This window comes from Equus quagga, chromosome 11 (assembly GCF_021613505.1).
Source record: "Equus quagga isolate Etosha38 chromosome 11, UCLA_HA_Equagga_1.0, whole genome shotgun sequence".
Lineage (NCBI taxonomy): Eukaryota > Metazoa > Chordata > Mammalia > Perissodactyla > Equidae > Equus > Equus quagga.
This window is the reverse complement of record NC_060277.1, coordinates 97,143,165-97,156,794: the sequence shown is the minus strand read 5'-3', so window position 1 is coordinate 97,156,794 and position 13,630 is coordinate 97,143,165. Positions and strand designations below refer to the sequence as shown.

The 13,630-nt window shown below is 55.4% G+C and overlaps 2 protein-coding genes across 6 annotated transcripts in view; one reads left to right on the top strand and one right to left on the bottom strand.

Annotated features, from left to right (window-relative positions):
* HDAC5 (histone deacetylase 5) overlaps positions 1–5,165 on the top strand; it is a 35,095-nt gene extending 29,930 nt beyond the window's left edge. For all 4 annotated transcript variants that reach the window (XM_046675925.1, XM_046675924.1, XM_046675923.1 and 1 more), the window contains 12 exons: positions 269–389; positions 909–958; positions 1,112–1,219; positions 1,646–1,701; positions 1,843–1,930; positions 2,905–3,024; positions 3,280–3,377; positions 3,552–3,670; positions 4,174–4,307; positions 4,574–4,658; positions 4,797–4,962; positions 5,043–5,165. In XM_046675925.1, coding sequence (XP_046531881.1) covers positions 269–389; positions 909–958; positions 1,112–1,219; positions 1,646–1,701; positions 1,843–1,930; positions 2,905–3,024; positions 3,280–3,377; positions 3,552–3,670; positions 4,174–4,307; positions 4,574–4,658; positions 4,797–4,962; positions 5,043–5,082 — 1,185 coding nt within the window. In that variant the 3' untranslated portion in view covers positions 5,083–5,165. The remainder of the gene's footprint in view (positions 1–268; positions 390–908; positions 959–1,111; positions 1,220–1,645; positions 1,702–1,842; positions 1,931–2,904; positions 3,025–3,279; positions 3,378–3,551; positions 3,671–4,173; positions 4,308–4,573; positions 4,659–4,796; positions 4,963–5,042) is intronic.
* A 1,813-nt stretch (positions 5,166–6,978) lies between these two features.
* On the bottom strand, positions 6,979–11,893 carry G6PC3 (glucose-6-phosphatase catalytic subunit 3). Of its 2 annotated transcripts, XM_046675928.1 has the most exons (7): positions 11,461–11,893; positions 9,182–9,288; positions 8,687–8,777; positions 8,371–8,489; positions 8,034–8,175; positions 7,673–7,811; positions 6,979–7,038 (listed from the first exon to the last, which is right to left on the bottom strand). In XM_046675928.1, the coding sequence occupies exons 1-7, from the start codon at positions 11,676–11,678 to the stop codon at positions 6,994–6,996; spliced, it is 861 nt and encodes a 286-aa protein (XP_046531884.1). In that variant the 5' UTR covers positions 11,679–11,893; the 3' UTR covers positions 6,979–6,993. The 2 variants fall into 2 exon arrangements, with proteins under 2 accessions (XP_046531884.1, XP_046531883.1); XM_046675927.1 differs by lacking the exon at positions 6,979–7,038 and having other exon boundaries at positions 7,150–7,811.
* Between the last annotated feature and the right edge of the window lie 1,737 nt (positions 11,894–13,630).

Sequence of the window (13,630 nt, the reverse complement as noted above, 5' to 3'; positions counted from 1 at the left end):
TCCCCTGTTGGTGAAGCCTCTCTCTGTGTCTCTTCCTCATCCTCTCTTCAACTCCAACCTCAGGGCCAGTCCCCCCAGCCACCTTCCGGTTCCACCTCTTGCAGCCTGTGTTCCCCAGCTCAATGGTCCCCAGCTCACTGGAGAGGGTCCTGGACTGGAGTCCCAGGGGGCCAGAAAGTGGCTCCATGTGGGGCAGAGAGGGTGTGGGCATCAAGAACTGGACCTCCAGTGCCACCCCTCACTGGCCTCTCCTGCTCTCCCCTGGCAGCGGATCCGGGGTCGCAAAGCCACGTTGGATGAGATCCAGACTGTGCACTCCGAATACCACACCCTGCTCTATGGGACCAGCCCCCTCAACCGACAGAAGCTGGACAGCAAGAAGCTGCTCGGTGAGAGCTGACGGGCTGGTGGGCAGGGCATGGGCCAGGCCTTGTCCACTGCCTAGGTGGGATAGGGGTAGGTGGGATAGTTCAGAAGACTGCTCGGTCAGGGTAGACAAGTGGGTCCCAATGGGCACAGGTCATCCCTGTGGCAGAGGTGGCACAGTGGCCACGTTGCATACCTCCAGGGCGTGCCATTCACATAGACTACAACATGAACAGAACGTGCTGGTAGGGTGCATTGCAGGAGGATGGAAGGTGACGGGTCAGGCTTGGTGATGGGGGAACAGTTTGCTCTTCTCCTTACTGATCGTTCCCCTTTCTCCCTGCCATCTGCCCCAGGGATAGGATGTCCCCCTAGAATAGGGGACAGACATCTCCCAACCGGTGTGGGCTGCAGAAACCTGTCCTGTGCTTGGGTTTGGCCACCTTTTTCTATGACTGAGCTCACTGCCCTCTGCAGACCCCACCCTGCAGCCCTGGCAGTCGAGGCAACCTCCAGAGTAGCCCTGTCCCTCTTCTCTGCAGGCCCCATCAGCCAGAAGATGTACGCCATGCTGCCTTGTGGGGGCATCGGGGTGAGTAGGGCACCTGCCAGTGGAGATGGGAGGGTGGCTCTTCCAGCTCTGGCCCTTCTCTTCTCGCTGCTGGTCTGCTATCCAGGTGCCCACCCCCATTCTTGCCCTCCCCCTGCAGGGGGCACGCTGAAGCCTGCTCTCCTGCTCCCGCAGGTGGACAGTGACACCGTGTGGAACGAGATGCACTCCTCCAGTGCTGTGCGCATGGCGGTGGGCTGCCTGGTGGAGCTGGCTTTCAAGGTGGCGGCTGGAGAGCTCAAGGTGAGTGCGTGCTGGGAGACTCAGCACAACTTGGCTTGGTCCTGCATCCTCAGGAGTGCAAGATGGGGGCAGCTTTGGCTTTCCCATCAGTATGGCACTGTCCTTTGCAACCTCAACTCTCAGGTGCCAGAGTTGGGAGGAAGTGACAGCTCTAGGACCAGCTAGGGGGTGAGGGGTATAGAGGGACCAACAAAGAGGCATTAATGTCTGGTGCTCTCATGGGTATCCTGAGCCAGAGATGGTGTCTGCTTGCCCATGTTGGCCCATAGCGGGCGTTCCTAAAGATGTGTGGGATATATATTTCTGATCTGTGTTCCCTTCCTTGCCTGGCTTATGCTTCTCTCCTTCTGTGTGTCCACCCACTCTGTGGCCACCTTGCCTGCCTGTCTGTCTCTTATCTCTGTCCCTCTGTCTGCACCTCTTCAGAATGGATTTGCCATCATCCGACCCCCAGGACACCATGCTGAGGAATCCACAGCCATGTGAGTGCCACCCCAGCCCTGTAGTAGACCTGCTGCCCTCACCCCTCCTCCCTCTCAGCTGAGCTGATGCGGTATCTTTTGCTCATGGAGTGAACATCTGCTAAGGCTGACCTCATGCCATTTTCTCCCCCCACCTCCCAGGGGATTCTGCTTCTTCAACTCTGTAGCCATCACAACCAAGCTCCTGCAACAGAAGCTGAACGTGGGCAAGGTTCTCATCGTAGACTGGGTAGGCAGTGCGCTGGTGGGGCCAGGGTCAGCCTTCAGGAAGCGCCCCCCCCCCCCCCCCCGCCGCCCCTCTTCCTCAGGTGCCCCTGTTGGAGCTAGGCCTAATGACTAACCTTATACCTTCCTGCTGGAGCATTAGCCCAGCCCTCACATTCCCACAGGGCTCCCTGTTCAGTAGGGGAGACTCAAAAAGTGGTTTTAGCCCCTGGTCCTTCTTGGCCCCCACCTTGCAGCCTCAAGCAACTGAAGGGACTTCCTCCTTTGAACAGCAGAGACTGCTACTACCATTGCTAGAGCCACTCTTGAGTGGGGGCTGACCATGTGCCAGGCCATGGTGCTGTTCACGGCCACCTCACATAATAAGAACTGGATGTCCATTTCTATAAATGGAGACACTGAGCTGTTGGGTGACTTACCCAACCAAGGCTGCTTAGGTTGGGATGTTGGCACTGTGTTTCAGATCAGGCCTTTTGGTCCTCACACTTCTGCTCTTGCTCCTGCGTGGTGCTTCTCAAACCCTACCTCTCATGGCAGAGGGAAAGGCACCCACTACTCCCTGTGAGCCAAGGAAGTAGCCAGGAGCAATCCTCAGCAAGGATGAAATCTCTTTGAAGGCCAGCTTTGGCTTAAAAATTCATGTAAATGTTGGAGTCTTCTTCAGAGTGTATCTGTCTGCTTTCACTTCCTTACTAGCCTTATGTTGCCCCCTACACTCTTGAGTAGAATGGGCTCCTGGGGAGATTCGCCACATTTGTCCCATGGCTTTGTCTCTTCCCTGCGAGATGCCACGTCCTGGGCCACAGACCCTGGTTAGAGAAGCATGGAGTTGACACTGTTGTGAACGAACACAGATACCTGTAGCTAGTGGTGGGCTGTACCCAAAGAGCTCACTGTAGGTGGGGTGAGGCAAGTAGACTTTTGACCTTTGGGCCAGAGCCTGGGTCATTTCCCTGATGCTTACACCTTCCCCACTAGGATATTCACCATGGCAATGGTACCCAGCAAGCGTTCTACAATGACCCCTCTGTGCTCTACATCTCCCTGCATCGCTATGACAATGGGAACTTCTTTCCAGGCTCTGGGGCTCCTGAAGAGGTACAGCTCCTGGGCTGAAATGTGGGGCTCCTTGGGGAGGTAGCAGAATGGGACCTGGCAGGGAGCCATGGAGGCCCATGGTGGTGCTGGGACGTGGGGAGTCTTGAGCTCCTAGTGGGAGGACCACGCCAGCCATCTGCCCCTCCAGGCTTAGCAGAGGTCAATAGAGTGAGGGCTGGAGGCAGGGCAGAGGGTGGGGGCAATGTCTGGGATCCCCAGGCAGTGAGAATAACCCCTCCCCCACCATGCTGCCAGGTTGGCGGTGGGCCAGGCGTGGGGTACAATGTGAACGTGGCATGGACGGGAGGTGTGGACCCCCCCATCGGAGACGTGGAGTACCTAACGGCCTTCAGGTGGGGACTGAGAAGGGCCAAGGGAGGGGTGGGAACCCTGGGGCCCTGTTGTGGGAGGGACAGAAGGCACTCAGTTCGGTGTGGGTGGAGGGGGTTGTCTCTTGGGGGGACACAGAGTGGGGCCAGGCCTTGCCCAGCCACCGACTAGGGTCAGCTTGGGCCCTCCCTTTGCAGGACAGTGGTGATGCCCATTGCCCACGAATTCTCACCTGACGTGGTCCTAGTCTCTGCCGGGTTTGATGCTGTTGAGGGACACCTGTCTCCGCTGGGTGGCTACTCTGTCACCGCCAGATGTGAGCCTGCTGGGGGATTGAGGGAGGCTGTGAAATAGTGAGGATGGGGTTGAGTGGGGGCATGGAGCAGGAATAGATGGATATTACAGAGGTTGGGAGGAGGCGAGCTGGGGGCAGGTCCAAGACTTGGAATCATCCTAGCAGCACCCATCCCGCCACCCTGGCCTTGAGGGCCAGGCAGGTGGGAGGTGGGGTATCAGAGGGTGTATGTCTTCCCAGAGGCGTAAGGATGGAGCTTGTGGATCCCTCATATTTCGGTGGTGCTCCTTGTAAGACATGTAATTAGAATTTTTTATCCAGTCTTTTATGTTTGGTCTTTAATGGAACATTTAGTCCACTGACATTGAATTTTATTATGGACACATATATTTGGGTTTAAATCTACCATCTTATGTTGTGTTCTTTGTCCCACCTCTTGTATTTCTTTTTCTCTTCTTTCTTATTTTCTCTTGAATTGATTTTTTTTTTTTTACTATTTCATTTCCCTTCACCCATCCCTAAAGGTTTTGGCCACTTGACCAGGCAGCTGATGACACTGGCAGGGGGCCGGGTGGTGCTGGCCCTGGAGGGAGGCCACGACTTGACCGCCATCTGTGATGCCTCTGAGGCCTGCGTCTCAGCTCTGCTCAGCGTGGAGGTGACTGGTGCAGGGAGGGGTTGGGGGAGGTGGGCCTGTAGGCCAGGGGCTGAGGGACCAGGAGGGAGGGCCTCTTCCTTGGGTCAAGCAGCACCGAGGGCCTTTGGGAAGGTTTTCCTGGGTCATAAGGACAGCTGGTGGCCAGGGAGGGCTTTCTGAGTTGGGGTTCCTCCTGTCATGGGAGATGTCTGGGACTGAGCGGGGTCATGAGAGGGGCAGGCCCTGCCACTCACTCACCACCCTAAACCTTTTCTTTCTCCTACTAGCTGCAGCCCTTGGACGAGGCAATCTTGCAGCAAAAGCCCAACATCAATGCAGTGGCCACACTAGAGAAAGTCATCGAGATCCAGAGTGCGTCGGGGACAGGCGGAGGGGCTCAGACCTCGGCTTGCTAAGGGGTGGGGAGGAGCTTGTGGGTACACCAGGGCTGGGGATATACATGTGGGGGTTTCTGCCCTCTCTGACCCCCTGTCCACCCCTCGTCCACAGGCAAACACTGGAGCTGTGTGCAGAGGTTTGCCGCTGGTCTGGGCCGTTCCCTGCGGGAGGCCCAGGCAGGTGAGACAGAGGAGGCTGAGACTGTGAGCGCCATGGCCTTGCTGTCGGTGGGGGCTGAGCAGGCCCAGGCTGCTGCAGCCCGGGAGCACAGCCCCAGGTAAGGTTCCCCCCACCTCTTTGCCCTTGCCCAAGCTGGTACTCCCTACTCAGTGCCCCTCCCTGTGCTTGTCCCCACAGGCCAGCAGAGGAGCCCATGGAGCAGGAGCCTGCCCTGTGACGCCCTGGCCCCAATTCCCTCTGGGCTACATCATTGTGATTTTGTTTATTTTTTCTATTAAAAACAAAAAGTCACACATTCAACAACGTGTGCTGTGTGGGTCTCTCAGCCTTGCCCCTCCTGCTCCTCTAAGCTGCCTCAGGCCCCCCACCTCCCCCGCGGACTGTGGCCCACATCTCAGCTCTAGGAGTTTGCTCCCTCTATAGGGCGTGGGGGTGCCCTTTCCAGCCCCTTCCCCATGTTGTATCCCACACCCACTTTCCTGCATTCTGTCCTTTTCCCCCTGGAAGCCTGGGCCAGCTCAAGGTGGGCATGGGGGCCAAGATAGTACCTTCCGGTTCTGAGTGAGGAGGGAACAGTAAGTCCGGTGCCTTGGCTTCAGCTGACTTGGGGGGAAATGCCTTAATTTCACCCTCCTCCCCTCTCCAGCCTCAGGGGAGGATCCAGAGGGTCCCTCTACACTCTAAGATGTAGATGTAGAGTGGAGGGGAGGTGGGCTCCCGCCCTGCAATGCCCCACCCTTTTCCCCTTCTGTTGTCCTCACCATCTCTGCACAGGCTCCTTTCTCCTCCTCCTTTCTCCTGGCCTCAGCACCAAGGGGAAGGCTGTCCCCTAGGACATGGGCCTGAGGTCTGGGGGCAGGGCTGTCTTGCCTCACACTCCTCAGGGCCTACTTCCCCTTCCCAGGGGCTGGAGGGGGTGAAAGTGTATGGGGAGGGATGGGGCTGGACTCCTGGGTTCTGAGGGACCAGGAGGGGCCACAGAAACAGGCCTGCTCTCTCCCTTACTCTACTGGCCTCCTTGCCTTCTGCTAGCACAGCCTGGGGAGGGGGAGAAGGTGGTCCCTGCAGGGGGGCTCCAGGCTGGTGAGAGCCCCCCTGCTGTTCAGGACCAGATTTCCCCAGCCATCCAGCATGCTGCGAGTAGAAGGGTCAGTGGCCTCCCTCCCTCCTGAGGCCTTTTGCTTTGAAGCCTGGGGGTGGTGAGAGTGGGGTTTTAGAAGGGGTAGGACTAGAACCCAGGAGTCTGCCCTCAGCTGTAGCTTCCCTTTCTCCTGGGCTTCCTTTGCTGGCCACCAGCCCAAGGGAGCTAAGACCAGGAGGGGGCTGGGCACCACCCTTTCTTCCCTAGGAGCCCAGCCTAGCCCTCTGTTTCCAGGGTTGGGGGCCTACAAGGCTTCTAGGGAATGCTGTCCAGCCTATAGGAAACCAAAGATGGGAAGCGGCTCCTAGGGGGCCAACTTCCTCCCTCCTCCTTCCCAACACCACGTATACTTTCTTTCCTCCCATCCCCAGGGCCCCACCAATCTGTTTACATATTTATTATCCTAACGGGGGCCTGAGCAGGGTTGAGGGAGCCAGGTGAGGGGCAGGAGTCCCACCACCATCGGTTCATTGTGTGCTTGTGTCTTGTGTGTTGTTAGTGTATTCTAGATCCTCCTGGGGGATGGGGATGGGGCTGGGCCCAGTGTACCAGGCTTCCCCATGCTGAACCCAGCTCCAGGCCCCTCACCCTCCCTTTCCCCATGGCTGGTCTGGTTCTCATGTAAACCCACTCCTTGCTTTGTCTCCCTGGATATGGATTTCAGTTAAGTATTTTGTAACCCGTTACACTGTGTGTCCTTGTATAAATAAACTTGTTTCTGGCAGTGCCTTCTGGAGCCAATGTCTCTGTTCTTCGGGCTCCCAAATGGAGTAGAGGTTCTCATTCTCCCTCCTGGACAAAAAACTGCTCTTTTCTCCAGCCCCTGGACCAGCCAATTTAGGAAACGAGAGACTAGGGTGGGAGGGGGTGGGATCTCTGTCCCGTAGGTGAAAGATATGGTTTCACTGAATATAGCCACAGCACCTCAAGGGACCTTTTGTGTGGCCGAGGTGGTGATGCTGGGGAGGGGGCCCAGGCTTGAAGGTCTCAAGTGAGTTTACAGCTCTCCCGTTTCCTTTTGATTCCTTGCCTCTGTGGAAACAGGGTTGGGAGGTTCAGAACAGGCGGCCTGGCCATGGTTCCACTTGCACACGTGCAGGCAAATTCAGTGGAGATGTGCGCACAGGCAAGAGAGGAATCCAGAAATGTTCAAGGGCTTTATTGAGGCTGCTCTGAGCCCCTCACAGTGTTGCAGGAACCCACTGGTCTTGCTGTTGCCTTTGCTCTTTGGGGACTTGGGAGGGAAGGCAGGAGGAGGACCAGCCTTTCTGCAAGACACATGGCCCTTCTTTGGGGCTAAGACCATGTGGTGGGAGAAGTGGGAAATTCAAGATGAACAGGGACTGTTGGGGGCTCGAAGGGGATGGGCTGCCTCCTGGACTGGAGATCATGGAGTGTTGCTTTTGTGGGAGGGAAAGTGGCAAATAGGAGGCACCTGAAGTCAGGAAGAGCGGATGGGTGGTGCTTCCTGGGCACTGAACATGTGCACCACCCAGGGCACGAGGGCCAGGACCAGGCATGGCCAGAGGGTATACTTGAGAAAGTTGACGATGTAGAAGATGCTGATCTGAGGGGTGTAGCCCAGCCAGTCCAGGGGGCCCAGTAGCCCCATGGCCAGCACAAAGCAAGCTATCTTTTGACCATTTCCCAGGTATGCCCGCCGTACCTGGGCATAGCAGGGAGAGTGCAGGGCGATGCCTAGACCCAGGGCAGACCCTGAGTCACGGCTCAGGGAGGCAAAGGGCCGAGTGTCCACGTGCACCCACTCAGGCCGCTCACACCACTTGGAGGCCAGGCTGATGGACCTGTGGGGAGGAAGAGTCTTTGCTAGGAGAGACATTCCCCTGGAACCTAGCGGGCCAATGGCTCTCAGCCCCTACTCCCATGTTCTTTTCTGACACCAGGAGAGTCTATGTTTATGAACAGGTAATGTGTCCTTTTTTAGCAACAACAAACCAGAGACCCACCAGGCTAGGTACTGAGGCATGAGAGGCCTCAGCCTGCCCAAGCTTCAAAGCAGGACTTACCAAGAAAGATCCAGGCCCAGCGTAAAGAGGGTCCAGTAGATGAGGCTGGTGCCCAGTAAGAGGGCCAGTGAGGTCAACCCATAGAAGCTTAGCTCCCGCTCCATGGGTACCTGGGGAGCCATCAGCCAGCCCAGGACAGCACCTAGGGGAGTTGGGTGACAGCAGCTTCAAGGAGTTTGGGACTATGAATCCTCCGAGTGACAGCACAGCTTGGCAAGAGAACAGACTGAGACATAAGGGGGGCCTTGGGGTGGGCTGTACAACAGGAAGATCCTAGACTGGTCCTCCCACTGCGAACGGCACCCTGAGGGCCCACCCTGTTGTCCCAGTTGCTCACCAGTTATTAGGCCAGCCAACACCTGGTGAGGAAAATGTGCTAAGAGGAAGACCCGGGACAGGCCAACCGCCAGTAGGAAGGTGATATAAGCCAAGCTAGGTATCATCCTCACCCAGCGGCTAAAAAGAAGAGAGGCAAATGATTCAGGGGGCGTCCATACACAGCTTGGCTTCCCTCAGAACCCAAATACTTTGTGGTTTGACCAAATGCCCCAGGGTCCCCAGAACTTCAGCTCCCAGGATGCCCTGCTGCTGGGTCTTTTGGGTCCAGGGTGCCATCACCCCTGCTCCCATTGGTGGGCAATGCCAAGGTGTACCTGTGGGTCCGAGTGGCCATCTGGGAAGAGATGGCCGTCATTATGGGCCAGAGGGCTGCTCCTGTGATCATGCAGTGTCCAGAAGGGCTGCCTGTGGGGGATCCAGAAGCTTGTGGTAAGAAGATGAAGGTGAAACCTATGTGCCCCTGGTGATCTCAACACAGCAGCATCCCCCTGGCTGAGAAGAGAGCCTTCCCCCAGCACTGGTCCATAGCTCCCTCTGCCCTGAGCCGCCTTCACCCCAACCTGAGGCCACTGCTCTCTCGTAGCACTGCTTCTGCTACAATCTGTGTCTCTTGGCTGTACTTTAAACAAAGTGGGCAGCTGGCACACTGGCCTGGGTGCTCTCCTCCCAGAATTCAACTTGGTCTTCCTGGGGTTTCTTTGTTCCCTGGGCCAGTCACTGAGAGGCTGGGCCACCCTGGCTGAAAAGTACTCTGAAACCCTCAACTGGACCCTAAGCATGCTAGGAAAGGGAGGTTTGAGGCTTCTCACCTGGACCAGTTTCACAAGAAGAGGGGAACTGGTGAACCTGGGCTGGGGCCTGGCTATAGTACCCAGACTCATGGACCCACCAAAAGGGCCTGTCTCCAAACAGGAGCCTAGAAGACAACAGATGCAAGATGACATTAGGCACACACACAGGCAGGGGAACAGAAGAGGGGCAGAAAGACACCTGGGTGTACTCTGGGGGACCTGCAGGGTGGAGTCTTGGGATGCCCAAGGGAGGGAGTCCAAGTCTGGGCCATTACCTTCCCATGGCTTTTTACCTTGGAACAGAAGAAAACACACTATTTTTTAAAAAGTGATAAGCAGGGAAGAGATTGTGGTGGGTGTGTGTGTATGCTCTGGGATGCTCAGAAGTCCTACTCTTACCCTTCTCACTGCAGGGCCAGCTCTGCTCTTCTCATCCACAGAGAGCCCAGGACCTGGCTCTCTCCTCCCCTCCCTCCCAGACCCTCACTGAGGCTCTTGCTCTCCCCTCTCTCCATTTCCCAAATTCCAGCCCAAGTTACCTGTGCCTGAATTACTTAGGTAAGGCTCTCATGTCTGAAAATGGAAGTAGGATATGGAGAGAAGAGGCAGAGAAAGGCTAAGAAGAACAAAAAATTCAAAATCCCCTGCCCTAGCAGGTGCTTGGCTGGACCCCAGGAAGCCACACACTGAAGAGGCTGCTGTGGCCAGAGACAGAAAAGGTGGGAGAGCAGAAGAGACACTGGCATGAAGCCAAGTGCTGGGGAGGGAGGTACAGAAGGGCCTTGCCCTTCTCTGCCCAAAACGGAGCCTTGTTCACACAGCAGGTGCTCAAAGGATACTTAGAAAATGGGGGCTTTGGGGCTGGCCCGGTGGCGCAGCGGTTAAGTGCACACTTTGGTGGCCCGGGGTTCGCTGGTTCAGATCCCGGGTGTGGACATGGCACCGCTTGGCAAAGTCATGCTGTGGTAGGCGTCCCACATATAAAGTAGAGGAAGATGGGCATGGATGTTAGCTCAGGGCCAGGCTTCCTCAGCAAAAAAGAGGAGGATTGGCAGCTGATGTTAGCTCAGGGATAATCTTCCTCAAAAAAAAAAAAGAAAAGAAAATGGGGGCTTTGACATGTGGGGGGCATTAAGAGTGTTTACCCAGGGGGGTGGCTGACTCTTAGGCGAACAGGACTAGAGAGGGAGACGTATACAGACTGAGGGAGGAGAGAGCACAAAGCAAAGGGCAATTAGGCAAGAAGGAAATGATTAGACAACCGCTTTTCCCTTTACAGTACGCATGAACCCTTGCAGAGAAGAGTGGAAGGGAAGGTAACTCCAAATTCATTTTTTCAGCAAGTCATTCCAGCCGATTCAAGTGTCTCCTATGAACCTCCCTTCCCTCTCCCAGGCTGGGGATCTGGCAACAGAGGCGGGGGGCGGGGGGCAGCTGTATGCCCAGTGGGAGCTCCCTTCTGCACCCAAGAGAGAACAGGGGGCACAAAGAGATAAGCCCCAAGGTCCCCACCCACTTGCCTGAGATTCCTGGCTTCTAAGTCTGAGGGAAGAGCCTACTAGTGAATGAAGGGCAAAAGGAAGAACAGAAAGTATTCCTTGGAAGGCAATGCTTTAGCCCAGTGCTTTTCAAACTTTACCTGCACACGAATCACTTGGGGGGTTCCTTGTTAAAATGCAGATTCTGATTCAGTACCTCTGGGCTGGGATTCTGCATTTCCAGCAAGTTTTCAAGCGCTCCCTGCACTGCTGGTCATAGTCCCGGGGACCACACCTTAATTTGCAAGCTTTCTCTGTCCTTAGCAGCTAGGGTGAAGCCCAGCACAAAGCATGCTTCTTAGAAACTACGTCAAATAAATGAATGAATAGATGAGTGAAAAAGTGAGTTGAGAAGCAGGACTTTCTGCTACTTAAGTCACCATAGATGCTTGTTAAAATACAGATTCCCAGCCCTTCTTCAGGAGTTTCTAAATCTACGTCTGAGGCGGGATGGAGTATTTGCATTTTAAACATGCCCCTTAGGTGATTTCTCTGATCAGTCCCGTTTGAGAGAAACTGGTCTAACGAGTAGGATGAGGAGTCTCTGAGGTCTGAGTCAAAGATGCACAAAGATGCTCAAAGGCTTGAAAAGTCAGGGGCTACGGGGTAGGGGTGGAGAGGTCTTAAGGCCACGGGTTCACTGGGAGGGGAGGGGAATCCAGGCCTCTGAGGCACTTGCTGAGAGAGATCAGGTTTTGCACAGGACTCAGGGTCCTTAGGGGTGGGTGGCCAGACTGCCGGAAGGCTTCGCTGTCTCACCATTTGAAGACGAGGTTGAGCCACTCGGCGATGAGGCTGATCCAGAGCACCGCGATGCCAACGCGGCGAGAGGCGTAGTAGGCCGCGGGGAAGTAGAACAGAAAGAGGCTCTTGGGATCGCCGAGAAAGTTGACCCAGAGCCACACGTTCTCCAACCAGGGCAGCTGGTTCTGCAGCGCCTCGGCCACTGCGATGCCCGCGCTCATCGCGGACTCCATGGCGATCCCGGGGCCGGCCAAGCCGCCTTTGCTCTAGGACGGAAGCCGAGCAGTCCCGGCGACAAGGAGGAAGCCAACCGCCGCCCTCCAAAGCCCACCTTTCCGAGCCCCAGGCCCCGCCCCGTCCCCAGCGACCGGTGCAAGCCCTGCCCCTAACCCGCCCCCGACCGGCCCAGGCTCGCGCGAGCCGGGCCTCCGGCGGGTACCGTTTCCTCCTGCGCTCTTCCCCGGCCTTCCTCTCTACTGGGCAGCGCAGGGGACAAACGTTTGCGAAGGCGTTTCCACAGAGCCCCACGTGGCCGCTGTTGCCGGCACGTGGGCATCCTGCGTAGAGGCGACTCCCGCTGCTGTTCCGGGTCAAGGGACGGGCTAACTTGCGGATCGGCGGCGCGTCTAGGGTCCCTGCTTTGCTGCTGCGAAGATGGATGTGTAATCTCCAGGGCCAGGATTCCTTCCAGACCAGACCTCTCTTCTCCAGTCCCGCTACCCTCCGCAGATGTTCTGAGATCTCTTGGAGAGAGGGCTACCGACACTCCCTTCTCCAGGGAACCAGGCCTCCCCGGTTGGTGCTGCAGCGGGACTCTTAATTTGCACATACAGCTAATCAGTCCTCCCGCAGCCCGAGACTCTCTCGCCCGAATTCATCCACTATTGATTTGGAGGCTGACAGATAAGCCTTCCCTAAAGACTTGCCAATTCTTACACATAGCACAGTCTAAGTTACACTTCCAGTTCTAAGCTTGCCTTGCCCAACCTCCCTCCGCCTCTCACTTCCGTCTTCTTGCCTTCCAAAACCCCGTTGGGTTGATAAACCATGAGATAGTAACTGGCTACATATGGGAAGAGGAGGGCACACACCCACGACAAAATTTGGAATAATCATCTGGAGGAACACACACAAAATAGAAATCTCAGGTATTCTAGGTGAAGTCCTGCCTAGAGGCAGAGGTGGGGTGGGGAGGAGACTGTTGAAGCGGCTCCTCAGTTCCTTCCTACCTCAAGCAACTTTGTTCTTGGAGAGTTTTCTGATGGGTGGATGAAAATAAGAATGTAAATCTGGGCTCTTCTTGGAAAGAGATTAATTTTACTAAATAAAAAGCTCTGGAGAAGGGAAGCTGGATATGAATCTCATTTCCTTCCCTTGCTATTTTTTAATTTAATTAATTAATTATTTTTTTTGCTGAGGAAGATTTGCCCTGAACTACCATCTGTGCCAATCTTCCTCTATTTTTTAGTATGTGGGCCACTGCCACAGCATGGCTGCTAACAGAGGGGTGTAGGTCTGTGCCTGGGAACTGAACCCGGACCTCTGAAGCAGACTGCACTGAACTTAGTCACTAGGCCACTGGGGCTGGCCAGCTAAATGTTTTTCAGTTGACCCAAAGAGAAAGGCTAAATTTTCTAAGTCCTGGAAAGTTTCCTCTGTCTCTAGCCAGACAACCTTTACCAGGCTGTCCCCACACTTCTTTTCATAATATTTGTGAGTTACTTCATGTTCCTTGAAATCACCATGCTCTCTCTTCTTAGCGGTTCTGGCACATGGAGTTCCCTCTGCCTAAAGCATGGCCATACCTTGCAGGTCCTTCAGGTCTCAGATTTTTCACTTCTTCAGGGAAGCCTTTCCTACTAGTGCCTGGCAGTCATATGTGAAAACCTATAATCACGACGTCATATAAAAAGTGGAGTGGCAATTACATATGACTTGTTATGGGGGCTGGACAGGAAGGTTCTCTGAAGAGACACAAGTATAAGGGGGCAGTGTGTTTATTTCTATTACAATGATTGTACTAATATACACCCAACATTAGGAAGTTGATGTCTCTTGCGGGGCAAGGAAACACTTCTGAACTTTGTTCAGGTTAAGTAGTGCCAGGGCTGGCCCTTTGCCTCCATCTGGACTAGAGGAAGGTCAACTTGTTGTGACTCATACCTGAGACTCCAGACTTTCTATA